Here is a 14,670-nt window from a genome sequence, read left to right on the forward strand (position 1 = left end):
GCTTCTGAGTTAAATGTAATTAAACTATTTTATTACATTATACCTGCAGGTGATTTTATGGTAGAATTTCATCCTAATGTTTGAGCAGTACAGTATAGAATTGTTACCAGTTATACTGTTTTCAGATTAATAATCTGTTGTATATGAGAATTCATCCAAAAAGAAGTACTGTCTTTCTGTTTCTCTGTGTGATTATTTTGCCCAAAAAAAGCTTTCATTTTTTTAAGTAGCACAAAAGCTGTAATTGGCATGCTTTGTAAGGAAGTGTCAATGTGCAAGAGAGTGGCGATCACTAAGAATTCTTTTACGTGTTCTTTCCCCTTTGCACCACCGCCTCCTCAGCAGGGTCACTGAGATCACTAGCTTTTCTTGAAATGGCCATTTTCACTGGCAGGTGCATTATACCCTGTATTTTCAGATTGTTTTTCCATTCTGAATGTTTGGCAGGTTGATTGCTCTGGCTGCATTGACGGAGAAAGGGCTGACAAATGCGGTTGGGCTGGCTGAAAAGACAGTGATTACTGTTTTCCTTTGTGGCTGATTGAGGCCCTTGAAAGGAAAAATTTTAACCTTCACCATTTGGTTCAAAAGTATGAGCATATATTGAAATCATTCGTGCCATTTATCCTAGTTCTGTAAACTTGTCAGAACGTAAAAATCGCTCAATTTCAAGTAATGTAGGATTGGCATACGTCATTATCATTTTGATTAAGTTGGAGGTTGTATCATTGTGTGCATTATACAGTGTCATTTAAAGCTTTCTCTCCTACAGGTACAGTTATATTTTTATTGCTTATACTATAGACTTAGAAAGATTTTCATAGCTCTCCAGACCTAACAGTATGTGTGTGGTTTGGCAGCTGGTGTGGCCTACAAGCTGCATTTTGTTTGCAGGGTAAAGGCTTATCTGTAGGCCTCCTGGAGTGTGGGTAATTGCACAGGCTCACCATTGGGGAGAGACAGGATTGGAAGCAGCCAAGCGGAAGAATGTTGTGCCATCCCTTTGCCACCTTGAAGCAGAAAGACACAATCCCAGCAGTGCCATCTGGTTGTTGCTATCTAGTCAGCTGGCCTGGCTGCTGAGACCATGACTTGGCAGCTGGTTCCCATCCTTGACCATTCTTTTGTGTACGTAGCATGTATGTGTGCTTTAGATAATTTTGAACATAGGTCGGGGAAATGACTATAACTAACAAGTCCTTTTATTGAATAGGCTCTCATTACTTCAGATGCACTGTGCTGTAGACGCCTGCTGCCATTCCCTTATAGACAAATGACACATCTGTTTAGGCAATGAAAATAAGTGTTTTCTTCATAAAAATCTATCTCCGTATGTAGTGATAAAGAATGTATACAGAGTTGTATGTTCTAAAACGTTTTAAAATGATTTTAAGGTATTTCTAGTTTGGAGAGGAGATTTAGTAATAAAAAATCTTCTTATAAACATGTATATTATCTCAATATATATTTTTGTTCAGGTTAATAAAACATTATTTTAAGTGCTTATTGCCACATCATGCAACAGTACATAATGAGACTTGCATTTAAAATGACAGAATAGAAAATGTGGTCTCATAGCTATTATCTTTAAAATCTGCCTCTCAAATAGCAACCTGAGAGTTAATGTAAGCCGTCTTTATGCCATATGAAGACCCATTAGACACTGATGGTTTCAGATCACAAGTAAGCAGCCAGCTCTGTAGGCTATTTTAGACATTTGATTTTCTTCATTCTGCAGCATTAATGTGTCAGCATGCTACATAAAACTATGCAGGAGTTACATGTTATTCTGTCTGGAATGATAAATGCTTGCAAGCTTTTAGAGATTTCCATGAGGAATTTATCCTAGTTGCATATATATCCTATTTCGGTTTATGTAGCTACAAAATTTGGAATGACTACTGGAGGTACCACATAGGTATGTATAAACACCAAAAAGTTCCACTTCTTTCTTTAAAATTGTGGTGATGAAGTTTGTTTTTATTTTTACTCATTCTGTCATATCAGTGGTTTATGTTTAGCTTTTATCTGAAGTTAGTTGGATACCTTCTGAACTATTGCTCAAAAGTTGTTATTTTCATAGAAATAATTTTTGTTACTCTTCTGTTGTGTTTTTAGATGAAGAGGAAGAAGATGACGTAGTGACTCCTAAACCACCCATTGAACCTGAAGAAGAGAAAACGTTAAAGAAAGATGAAGAGAATGATAGTAAAGGTATCTTAAAGAATTTAACTTTAAAAAATTTTGTTGATTCCAATAAGATTTTTTAATTAACTATGTGTTAAGGCAGAATAAAATGCTCTAAATTGAAGAGGTGAGCCTAGTTGGGGAAAAAAAAAATGTGTGGCATTCACTGATCCAAACTGTGATAGTGAGTTGACGTGATTTGACGGATATAAATCAGACTTCAGAAAAACATTTGTTTTCCAGCTCCCCCTCACGAGCTGACTGAAGAAGAAAAGCAACAAATCTTACACTCGGAGGAGTTCTTAAGTTTCTTTGACCATTCTACAAGAATTGTAGAAAGAGCTCTTTCTGAGCAGATTAACATCTTCTTTGACTACAGTGGAAGAGATTTAGAGGACAAAGAAGGGTAATATTTAATTGCTAAAATTATGGCTTCAGCAGTGTTACTCTAAGATTACTTAAATTACTTTAAGATGAAGAGTGAGAAGTTATAACACCATCTTTTTTTGGGTTTCATCTTTTTCTGTAGAGAGATTCAAGCAGGTGCTAAACTGTCATTAAATCGACAATTTTTTGATGAACGTTGGTCAAAACATCGTGTTGTTAGTTGTTTGGATTGGTCATCTCAGGTAAATGTAACAAAATTATAAGTCATTTCTGAATTAAAATTAACAGATACTTTTAATTATGGAAATGTAATGAAATCAATATATGTCATTTAAAGTGATAATGGACAGTTGTTCTAATGTTACCATATTCATTTTATTTTATATACTTTGGAAGAAAGGATTGGAAACATTTATATTTAAAACTCAAGATTGAATTTATGCCACAATTCAAGTTTACTGATTTCAGTTGTTCACTGAATCCTTTGGATAAAATTGCAATATGTTCTAATAAAATGTCTTAATGTTAAAACATTTTAAATGACTAATTACAGTAACTTAAAGTTGTACTAACATCCCAGTGAGCATAACTCTAGAGATACCTTTCTTGCGGAAATGTTAGGTATTTGTATTTTCAAAACAATTGATAAAAACAGTTGAATGAGTAACAATGTGAAACAATTCTTACGCATAACATTTTTTTCCACTTGATTCTTGTGAGCAGTATCCAGAGCTACTCGTGGCCTCCTATAATAACAATGAGGATGCTCCTCACGAGCCCGATGGTGTGGCCCTTGTATGGAATATGAAATACAAAAAAACTACCCCCGAATATGTGTTTCACTGCCAGGTAAGATGGTCTCTTAACAGTCTTTCCTAAGTTTAAGAATTCATTAATGAATTTAGACAAGTGCCTTTTTTCTTTTCTTGTCAACGTGATGATTTCATTGGATTGGCATTTACTAAACTACCCCATATTTGCAAACAGATGTTAACAGAAAACTGAAGACTTCTCAGTTCAACATGATATGCCTTTTGTAGCTTTTCTGACATCTCTTATGTTTAATCACACCTAAAGTCCTTTGCAGTTGTGATTTTCTGTTATTGTGATTGATTGTATAAAAGGAATCTTTTATAAAATGTCTTTTCTACAGGGAGTTTCTCAGGAACTTATTTGCTGAATATACAATTAGATGGTTGGCCCACTGAATTACTTATACATGGCCTGAGGAATTGGAACTAGATAGTTTTAACTAGAAACATATGTTTGAAGTAGGAAACAGATGCAGATTTTAAAGTGGGTTTAGTGGAAGGTTAGAATTTGCAAGCCTTTTCTGGTTGCATAAGTTATAATCTTTTAATAATCATAATTCTGAAAAAAAATGCTTAACTGAATCAAAATTAGCTTACACTCTGTTGTCAGATTGCTGTTAGAGGCTAATGTAGAGCCAGTTGTCGTTTGATTTAACACTGTAATCACATGAAATAACTTTTTTGCTTGTTTTATACATTGTTTGAACACATTTATGTAAACGATCATTACTTTTGACTTTTAAGCAAAAACTATTTTAAATGTATATTTTTATATTCTGAAGTGAAATGAAAATTTTAAATTTCTTTTTATAGCCTCTAATATGTTACAATAAAAGGGAAGATCTTTTGGATATAGAATTATTTTTATAACAAGCTTCTTCCATTGAACCTTAAGTATAAAAATCTTACTTATTTACAGTCAGCTGTGATGTCTGCTACGTTTGCAAAATTTCATCCAAATCTGGTTGTTGGTGGTACATATTCAGGCCAAATTGTGCTGTGGGATAACCGTAGCAATAAAAGAACTCCAGTGCAGAGAACTCCACTGTCAGCTGCTGCACACACAGTAAGTAAAGAGCTCATTTCCCCTAGACTTCTGTGCTATTTCATCATTAAATACTTAATAGTGTCCATCAGAGTAGTCTCGGAATGTGTTTCCTTTGATGTATGAGTTCCTTATCAGTTATCCACCAAGAATGAAGGCAGGGTTTTGGGGGTTTTTTTGTTTTTGTTTTTGTTTTTGTTTTTTTTTGTATTTTTGGAAATCTATTAGAAACTCTTCTATCTTCTGAGACAACCCTTTGTTAATTAACAGAATAGCATCAAACTTCACGTTAAAAATACCATCAAGTTAGGAGACTATTTTGATGTGAAACAGAATATCTGTGATTATAGTGTAAAAACAATTTCATTTCTTTGGTAAAATAATCCCACAAAACTTCTTTTAACATCTCTTTCTTTAGCATCCTGTATATTGTGTAAATGTTGTTGGAACACAAAATGCTCACAATCTAATTAGCATATCTACTGATGGAAAAATTTGTTCATGGAGTCTGGACATGCTTTCCCATCCACAGGTAGGTGAAACTTGGAAAACTGAAATTTTGAAACAAATGTTATTTTTTAAGTCTGTTTTAATCCCAGCTTATGTTTGTCATAAATGTTTTATAATAGTATTAACAACAGTTTATAAACCTAAAATGTATTAAATATAGTTGTATGTATACTTTATTTTCAAACCTGCATCATTTAGTCAAAGTACATTTCTATAAGTGTTATAATAAAAGAATAGCTTTTAAACCAATTAAAACTAAAAATTTTTCTTAGAAAATTAAAGGTTGCAAGTTTATCATTTCCTCAATTTTTTTTTACGTAGGATAGCATGGAATTGGTTCATAAACAGTCAAAGGCAGTGGCTGTGACATCTATGTCCTTCCCTGTTGGAGATGTCAACAACTTTGTTGTTGGGAGTGAAGAAGGTTCTGTGTACACAGCATGCCGCCATGGCAGGTAAATCTAAACTGGAATTTGAAATTAATTAAATTTCTCCCTTTAATAATCTCATTAAACTGCCCCCTGTTGAAGTAGAAATTTGTCATAGAGTCACTCATTATTTTTGACAAATTGTATTTGAGTTCAGGTGTATAAAATTAAAACTTAAATACTTTTTAAAATAAAAGGTTATTTGGGATTATGATGTGTTCTGAATCTGAAGGACTGTGATGTGGTTTTGTATGTGTGCATGTGCTCACAGAAGTTAGAGGTAGGAAGTGGCCTTCAGCAGTTGGAAATACAATATGCACATGCCACATACTGACCCTTAAAATTGTAAATAAAATTTTCAGCCGTTTTCCCATTTTGATTTATTTGTACTTTGAGCTTTAGTTCATCTTCCTGATAATTGTAATGTCATGTACACATTTTAAATTGACTAGCATTTCTCCTGCTGTGCAATTTGTTTTGAAAATTGTCTAGTTCCTTCCTTTAAAACAAAATGGTGTCTAGGTTTCATCTGAAATAAAGATGACCTTCACTTCAAAGCTTTTGATATAAAAGTAAAATAACCCAGATTTTCTTTCTTACTTGTAGCATCCCTTTGTCTCCATTCCGCCACCTTAGATATTGAACTTAGATATTCTGTTGTCAACATATGGTTCAAAATGTATTACTGCTTTAGTAGTGTTATCAAATTGGAATAGAGTTACACTCAACATAAGTTATTCTGATGTGTTATGAGCAGAATTAGGTTTTTTGAAATTGTGTCAAAGTCAGACAGGGTAATCCTTAATAAAATGTATTTATAAGTGGTCTACTTACAAGAGATTTCCCTAATATTTTCACTTTTATGAAATAGCAAAGCTGGCATCAGTGAGATGTTTGAGGGACATCAAGGACCAATCACTGGTATCCATTGTCATGCAGCTGTTGGAGCAGTGGACTTCTCACATCTTTTTGTCACTTCATCATTTGACTGGACAGTAAAACTTTGGACAACTAAGGTATCTAAAAGTTAAGGTATCAAGGCTCATTTGCTCAGGTTTCCGACACAAGGTGGTGCTCTAATTCTACATGGGAAAGACAAAAAACTTTCTAATAAATGATTCACTGATAGCTGAAACCTGATAAGTTATACTGAACATGAGTGAGCTGCTAAATGTTCTAGTTTTCATAAGTGTACTGGCAAATATGTTAAGCCATGCATAACCAAAGACCAGTTTTCCCACTTCAGGCTTTTTTAGCACAGAAATGTTTACCCTGAACTGAGTTGGGGAAAAAGCACCTGAGTATCTCTCATAGCACCTTATCTAGCTGTGTATCGCCCGGCACAAAAGCCATGCATTTACTGAGGCTTCAGCAGCTCACAGAGCTGAATGAAAAATGCAGAAATCACAGCTAACTGACGTACAATAAATCCTATAAAATAAGGCTATACGTAACTTCAGTCATTAAAGAAGTATTGTGTGAAGGCATGGATGAATATATATTTTTGTTTTCCACAATAAACAATTTAAGTAGTTTGTTTTGGTTTTAGTAAGATTCAGTTTTTTAAATAACCCAATATGTTATAAAGTGCTTCCTCATCCTCTAGCAATTCCAGATAAATGTGACCTCACCCTGCTTCAGTGAAAGTCTCAAGGCAGATCCAAGTAGGGGATGTTACTTCCTGTGATAGGCCTTCTAGTTTCATTTGACCTCATTTAAAAAAAAATTTTTTTTTTCTATTATATAATGTTTACTTTTGAGAGAGAGAGAGAGACAGAGTGTGGTTGGGAGAGGGACAGAGAGAGAGAGGGAGACACGGAATCCAAAGTCGGCTCCAGGCGCTGAGCTGTGAGCACAGAGCTTGACGTGGGGCTTGAACCCACAAACCGTGAAATCATGATCTGAGCTGAAGTTGGACACTCAGCCTACTGAGCCACCCAGGTGCCCTCTATTTGCCCCCATGTTAAAACTAAGAAGTCTTGACTTTGCTGTCTTGCTTTTCTGCAGTATTACATTGTAGTTGGCAAAGCTGCACAATCAGAATATCAGATTCTCTTTAGATGAAGTTAAATTTTAATCTGTATTTTTTCATGTTTCTCTTTGCCTTATTCTAAATGTTGACACTTTGAATAGCTTATCATGAGACAGTTTAGAGATCTTACCTTGTTCAGCTTCTTTGAGGAAACCTCTGGTCTTAAGAGATGTTGCTTACTGTTACAGTGAACTCACATTTATGTATCAAATGCTGGCCTCAGAAATCTGGGATAGAGTCACTGTTTACTCTTGTTCTTTCATGATGCTTTCTTTCAGTATAAAATAGGAAGTAATTTAGAAAACTTTGCCTCTAAAGCTTGGCTTTTAAATTTGATCATTTTCTTGTTTGGCATTAACAAGCATAAAAGTAACACTTAAGGCTAATGGAAGAAATTTATAGAAAAGTGTCTAATACAGTGTCTAGCATGTAATAGGCAGCTACCAGTGTTTAGTTCCTCTTACCCTTCATGGGGAGCAGACAGAGCCTGAATGCATGTAGTCAATCATTTGTTTTCTTTTTTGGGGTTGTTCTTAAATTTTTTTTAATGAGATTTTTCAGTAGAAAAAGGTTCTTACAACCATAAGCGAAGACATGCATAGTTTAGCTAGTAAAACCAAAGCAAGATGCAGATTGGAGACATGAAGCCAACTATTTTTGTATAGGCTGCAGACAGCCTTTTAAGAAGCTAGATTTCTTATGTGCTTTCACCTGAGTAGTCCTTTGTATAGACACAGGAGACATCACATCATTGATAGGTTTTTGGCCAGCTTCCCTTTACAGGAATTAAAAAGAGTCTTTTATAAATTTGTAGATTTAAATACTTTACAGGGCTTCAGTTGCAAGCTTTTTAGCTTTAAACTTAACCAGCAGGACTGGGGGGCGCCTGGGTGGCCCAGTCAGTTAAGTGTCCAACTCTCGATTTTGGTTGGTGAGTTCAAGCCCCACATCAGGCTCTGTGCTGGCAGCACGGAGCCTGCTTGGAATTCTCTCTCTCTCTCCCTCTTCCCCTTTCACGCTGTCTCTGTTTCTCTGAAAATAAATAAATAAACTTTAAAATTATTTTTAAACTTAACAGCAGGACTAGAAAATGAAGAGTTCCTCTTCGTTGCCTAAACAAAAACAGAACTTATGTCTGTGGTAGCAGACTGATTGATGCTTGCTTTTGTAGTGCTACACAGCTGGTTGATTGGTGGTTGGTATTTTTTGTTCTTGTATTTTGCTGTATTTCAACATAGAACTGCCTTCTGAATAGGAATGACAGGCAGGCATATCTGTTTCTTAGCTAATTGAGCTAGGCATTGCTTCCTTCTGTGAGCTTCATTTATTCATTCATCTGTGATACATATGTCTCCCCCTGCCCTCCCCCCCACATATACACATATACATATCTCTCCAGTGCTAGTGGCCAAAGGACAAGCCAGCATAACACAGTGTTTTTATACATGTTCAGGGGCCCTCTAAAACTTTATCAGAAACATTATATTTTATTCTAACTTTTCTGCACACAACTATTTCTAGTCTATGAAGAATAGAACAGCAACAATCTGAGTAAAAATTTTATTTGGTCCTATCATGGCTTCCAGTGTTCTTGTTTTGATCTTGGGTTTATACTTCATGATTAATTGTGTTGGCATTTATTGTCTGCCCTGTCAAAAAACCTGATAGAGCCTCTGTGCTCTCCAACACACTGGTTACGAAATATAGACAAGTTTTCTAAGTAATCTCTTTAAAAACATTGTTCCGGTTGCATTTAAGCTTTTTAAACCAGTATCTTTATATTCATGAATTTAACAAACTTTAAATGTTTTTCTTCTCTGCTTCTACTTTTTTATAAAAGATTTTCTGGCTCTGGGAATTGAGTCCCTATAAACTGGAAGGAATGAATTATTAGATACTGCTGTATCTTTGTGTCCTTTAAGATCTGGTTCTGCCCAAATAGTAAACAAGATTTCTCCATTTTCTCCCTTTTTTGCAAGTCCTCTAAAAAACCCCAGAAATCTCAATTTGACACTACCTCAAATTTAAAGTAAGCTACTTCTGGGGCATCTGGGTGGCTTAGTCTGTTAAGCCTCCAGCTCTGGTTTCAGTTCAGATCATTATCTCATGGTTCATGGGTTTAAGCCCTGTGTTGGGCTCCATGCTGTCAGCACGAAGCCTGCTTGGGATTCTCTCTCTCTCCCTCTTTGTCTTTCCTTCCCCTGCATGCATGCATACACTCTCTCTCAAAATAAATAAACTTTTTTAAAAAAGTTAAAAATAAACAAACTACTTCTGTAGTCAGCTTCTAATTTTTGCCTAGTCAGGAATTCACAACGCAGCAGTAGTTCTGGGTCATCAAATTGTTTTCATGACTTTTTTTTTAATTCAGTTATTTTTAGTAAAGAAGATAAACAGAGGTAGATGATTTTCCACATTTTGGTGAGGTTTACACTAACCAAGACATTGCTTCTAACATATTTGGAAGACACTATTACCTTTTCAAAATGCCAAGTTTGAAAATTTACTACAGAAGTACTTTGGCAGCCCTGAAAAATTGTAGGAGGAATCTGTGAGGAATGAAACTTCTTGAAGGTAACCCAGGGATTCCATAAGAGCTCAATTTAGGGCTAGACCTGGTAAATTAGCTTAATGTTCTACCACATTTACCATTCTTATTACATAATCACTCTTAAAATGTAAAAATTACTTATTTGGGGGCCAGAATGTTTTCACGTATGCACAGTATATTCTAGCCTCAGAACAAATGCCTGTCAGAACTATATTTACCAGTCAAGGTTAAAATTATTAATGGTAATTTCTTAGAATAGGTAGTTTTCAGACTTCTGTAGTCCATCTACACTTTAAATTTTCACAATCTCTTATGTCTTAAATCCTCTTTTATATTTTAACACCTTAATAATTTAACTCTCAAAGAATACTAGCTTTAAAATAGGGTTAAAGAGGGGCGCCTGGGTGGCTTAGTCGGTTAAGCGTCTGACTTTTGCTTGGGTCATGATCTCGTGGTTCATGGGTTCGGGCCCCGCGTCGGGCTCTGTGCTGGCTGCCAGCTCAGAGCCTGGAGCCTGTTTCGGAGTCTGTGTCTCCCTCTCTCTCTGACCCTCCCCTGCTCACGCTGTCTTTCTCTCTCTCTCCTAGAAATAAATAAAAAATATTAAAAAAATAAATAAATAAAATAGGGTTAAAGAGATTTTCCTAATGCTTAGAATAGCAGCTGTGCACTGTTAGGCAAATTCAAATGAAAAAGTGCTTTGGGGGTGCCTGAGTGGCTCAGTTGGCTGAAGGTCTGACTGGTTCAGGTCATGATCTCACGATTTGTGAGTTCAAGCCCCGCGTCAGGCTCTGTTCTGACAGCTCAGAGCCTGAAACCTCCTTTGGATTCTGTGTCTCCCTCTCTCTCTGCCCCTCCTCACTCACACTCTGTCTCAAAAATAAACATTAAAAAAAAATTTTTTTTTAATGCTTTGATTTTAGATTGTTTCTTGGGGAAGGCTGTCCGACCATTAGGACCGGTCCTCCATTTTAGCATTTACTATAGTAACTTCCTGCTAGCCAGTGTCCAGCCTATCCTTTGCATATTCAGAAACTTAGTCTTGTCAGTCTACTAGAGTTGATTAGTGATAGAGTGCTGACTGGAACTAACAAGCTCCTAAGACACTGATATGGAGAGGGTCAATTTATTAATTTAACAATGAGAAACAATTGCCAGAAAGCCCAGAGATACTCATGCTGGCCTGACCAGCTCATTGTTTCCCTGTAGACAACCCACGTGGGAAGCCAAATTATAATCAGAAGATTTCTTAGCAACGAATTGGAACAAAAGAAGTTTTCTAATTTGAATGTTTAATGGCATCAGGCAAAGAATGTGTGATTCATTCATTTTCACATAGAAATAGCCTTGCCATGGATGGTAATTCTTAGAATCCATTGGCTGAGACTCTCTCCTGGACAGTTGAGTACTGTCTTCATTTTTCTTTTAAGATTCTACTTCTTTGTATTTCCATTGATTTTAATAGACATTCCTTCTCAAAATGTTTGTATTTTCAGCGAGGCTATATATAGGAAGAAGAGATTCTGTGTATTTCTCTTCTGATCCAAGTGAGGGCATACTTACTATCCAGTTCTCTGGAGAGCACTTAACTGTTATCTGTTATGTTCATAGATTTACTATGGGGACACTTTTGGTTATTAATCTAGAACTCTCCAATTACCTTAAAAAAATATAAAATTACTGCATTAGTTTCCTAGGGCTGCTAAAACAAATTGCCACAAACTGGGTGGCTTAAAACAACAGGAATGTATTTTTTCACACTTCTGGAGGCTAGAAGTCCAAAATCAAGATGTTGGCAAGGTTGGTGACTTTTGGAGGCTCTGAGGGAGAATCTGTTCCTGTATTCCCTGCCTCTTTCCTAGCTTCTGGGGTTGCCAGCAATCCTGGTGCTTCTTGACTTGCGGCTGCATCACACCAGTCTCTGCCTCTGTGATTACATGGCATTCTCTCTGTTTGTATCGGTATCTGTCTACATTTTTCTCTTTTAAGACAATGGTTATGCTAGATTTGGGGCCTACTGTAATGCAGGATAGCCTCAGCTCAACCTGATTACATCTGCAAAGGACCTGTTTCCAAATATTACACTTATGAGTTCCAGACGGACATGAATTTGTAGGGGTAGGAGGAGAGAAACTCTATTCAACCCAATACATAATTGTAAAGAACTCAGAAAAAAAAAATATGGCTTCTCACTTGACCATACAATGTTTATTCACACCACTGTACTATAATGAGCTACTTTTGCTTATTCAGATGCTACCTATCATTCAAAGAAGCTTGTTTTGATTCATTTCTTTTGGCAGATATATTTGCACACCTTTTATGTGTAAGAATTTTAGAGCTTTAGTGATCCTTTAGACATTATTTAGTTAAGGGGGTCACAGTTTGGGTCACATTAGAATAACCTGGGCAGTTTTTAAAACTTTTAATGCTAACCTTGGGATGCCTGGGGTAGCTCGTCAGTTGAGCATCTGACTCTTGATTTCAGCTCAGGTCATGATCCCAGAGTCATGGAATTGAGTCCCATATTTGGTTCTGCACTGAGGACGGAGCCTGCGTAAAATTCTCTATCTTTCTCTACCACGCTTGCTTTCTCTGTTTCTCTAAAAAAACAAAAACCAAAAAACAAAAAAAAAACTTTTAGTGCTCACATGGCCAGCTTGACTAATTTAATTAAATCAAAATATCTAAGAGGGAGGAGCACATGGGTGGCTTAGGGGGTTAAGTGTCTGACTATGGCTCAGGTCGTGATCTCACAATTCGTGATTTCAAGCTCTGTATCAGGCTCTGTGCGGACAGCTTAGAGCCTGGAATCTGCTTTGGATTCTGTATCTCCCTCTCTCTTTCTCTGCCCCTCCCCGACTTGTGCTCTATCTCTCTCTCTCTCTCAAACATAATAAACATTAAAAAATTTAATTAAATATATGGGGGAAATCTGAACAGCAGCATATTTTTAAAAATTCTCCAATGTCCAGGGTCAGAACCACTAATATAAAACCTTTGTCTTGTAAATAAGGAATTAGGGGCCTAGAATGATGAAATGACTTTTCTAAAGCCTTAAGACTAGTTATTGGTAGCCCTGAGACAGTGGTCTGGGTCTTGTACTCCTCTTCAAATCCTCCCTGCTGCTTCTCTGCCATTTAGGCAGAAGTTGCCCTCAAGTTAAGAAAAAATGTTACCATAAAAATGTACTTTAAGAGACTCATTTAAGATTTTTTTTTTTTTTTTTTAAATGTTTTATTTATTTCTAGGAGAGAGAGAGAAAGAGACAGCGTGAGCAGGGGAGGGTCAGAGAGAGAGGGAGTCACAGACTGAAACAGGCTCCAGGCTCTGAGCTGGCAGTCAGCACAGAGCCCGACGCGGGGCTCGAACCCACGAACCGCGAGATCATGACCTAAGTGAAAGTCGGACGCTCAACCGACTAAGCCACCCAGGCGCCCCGACCCATTTAAGATTTTAATTGACAGTTATATAAAATTAATATATTACAAGGCAGTATTTGGTGTTAAATACATGCTTTTTGAAAGGAAAAATTGTTAGTCCTTGGATGACTGTGTTTTTAAAATTAAACTAGAAACAGTTATAAAAGGTCTATAATCCCATTTAAAAATTAAATGTTGCCATTTAATGTATTTTTAATTTTTTTTTAATTTTTTTTTTATTTATTTTTTAAATGTCTTATTTATTTCTAGGAGAGAGAGAGAGACCGNTTTACCCAGTTGTACTGCTTCCTGCTTTTTTCTCTGGCTGCAGAATAGTGCACTGAGTAGATGAAACACTTCATCTAAATCATTGCCTGAGATATACCAGTCTTCTTTTTCATTATAAATATGAATAAATTTTAATCTAATTTGCATACAACTTTTTTCATATTTTATAAAAATGGAATCATAATATTTACTTAATTTGTTTCTGGCTGCTTTTTCTTAACATTATGTTTGTGAGATTAATTCATATTGTTGTTTGTTCTCTTGGTTGCATTCTATTCCATTGTGTAGGTACCATAGTTTATCCATTCTGCTGCTGATGGTATTTGGGATGATTCCAGTCTGGGGCTGCTATGAATAGTGCTGCTGTGAGCATAGTTGTAGATGTCTTTTGATGGACATAAGCACCCATTTCTGTTGAGCATATATGTAGGAGCGAAATACTTGGCCATAGGATATGCCTACATTCTGCTTCAGTAGGTACTGCCAAGCAATTTTCCAAAATAGTTTTACCAGTTTATAATCTACTAGTAGCACATGAAAGTTCCCCTAGTTCTGCATCCTTGTCAACACTTGGTATCTTCTGCCTTTTTCCATTTTAATCATTCTGATGGGTGTAGTTGCATTGCATTGTGGTTTTAGTTTGCATTACCTTGAGACTAATGAGGTTAAGCACATTTCATGTGATTTGTGACCATTTAGTGAAGTGTCTGTTCAAGTCTTTTGCCCATTGTTCTATTGATAACCCCTTCTTTAGAAAATTTTGTAGACCAATGTGTATTCCTACAGAGTTGACCATGTGAACATGTTTTAAACAACTTCTGTTTTAAGTCTTTAATGGGACCACAAAATTGCTTGAAAATGGGATGTCCTTGGGGAAGTATACTATCACCTCAGCAGTAATATACCTTAGCATGGTGGTTCTTAATCATGATATGCATCAGAATCACTAGTGCAGCAACACCAGAAACACTGATGGAAGTGAAGGGGGGGGGGGGGGGCGCATCTGGG

The 14,670-nt window shown here is 36.2% G+C and overlaps 1 protein-coding gene across 6 annotated transcripts in view; it reads left to right on the top strand.

Moving 5' to 3' along the window:
- Window positions 1-14,670, top strand: part of DYNC1I2 (dynein cytoplasmic 1 intermediate chain 2) — a 60,820-nt gene that overhangs the window by 34,391 nt on the left and 11,759 nt on the right. For all 6 annotated transcript variants that reach the window (XM_077751134.1, XM_077751133.1, XM_077751136.1 and 3 more), the window contains 8 exons: window positions 2,119-2,214; window positions 2,431-2,593; window positions 2,717-2,816; window positions 3,298-3,423; window positions 4,306-4,452; window positions 4,850-4,963; window positions 5,263-5,396; window positions 6,241-6,385. In XM_077751134.1, the coding sequence (XP_077607260.1) occupies window positions 2,119-2,214; window positions 2,431-2,593; window positions 2,717-2,816; window positions 3,298-3,423; window positions 4,306-4,452; window positions 4,850-4,963; window positions 5,263-5,396; window positions 6,241-6,385 (1,025 nt within the window). The remainder of the gene's footprint in view (window positions 1-2,118; window positions 2,215-2,430; window positions 2,594-2,716; window positions 2,817-3,297; window positions 3,424-4,305; window positions 4,453-4,849; window positions 4,964-5,262; window positions 5,397-6,240; window positions 6,386-14,670) is intronic.

The sequence above is a fragment of the Crocuta crocuta genome, unplaced genomic scaffold, assembly GCF_008692635.1.
Source record: "Crocuta crocuta isolate KB4526 unplaced genomic scaffold, BGI_CrCroc_1.0 scaffold219, whole genome shotgun sequence".
Classification (NCBI taxonomy): Eukaryota; Metazoa; Chordata; class Mammalia; order Carnivora; family Hyaenidae; genus Crocuta; species Crocuta crocuta.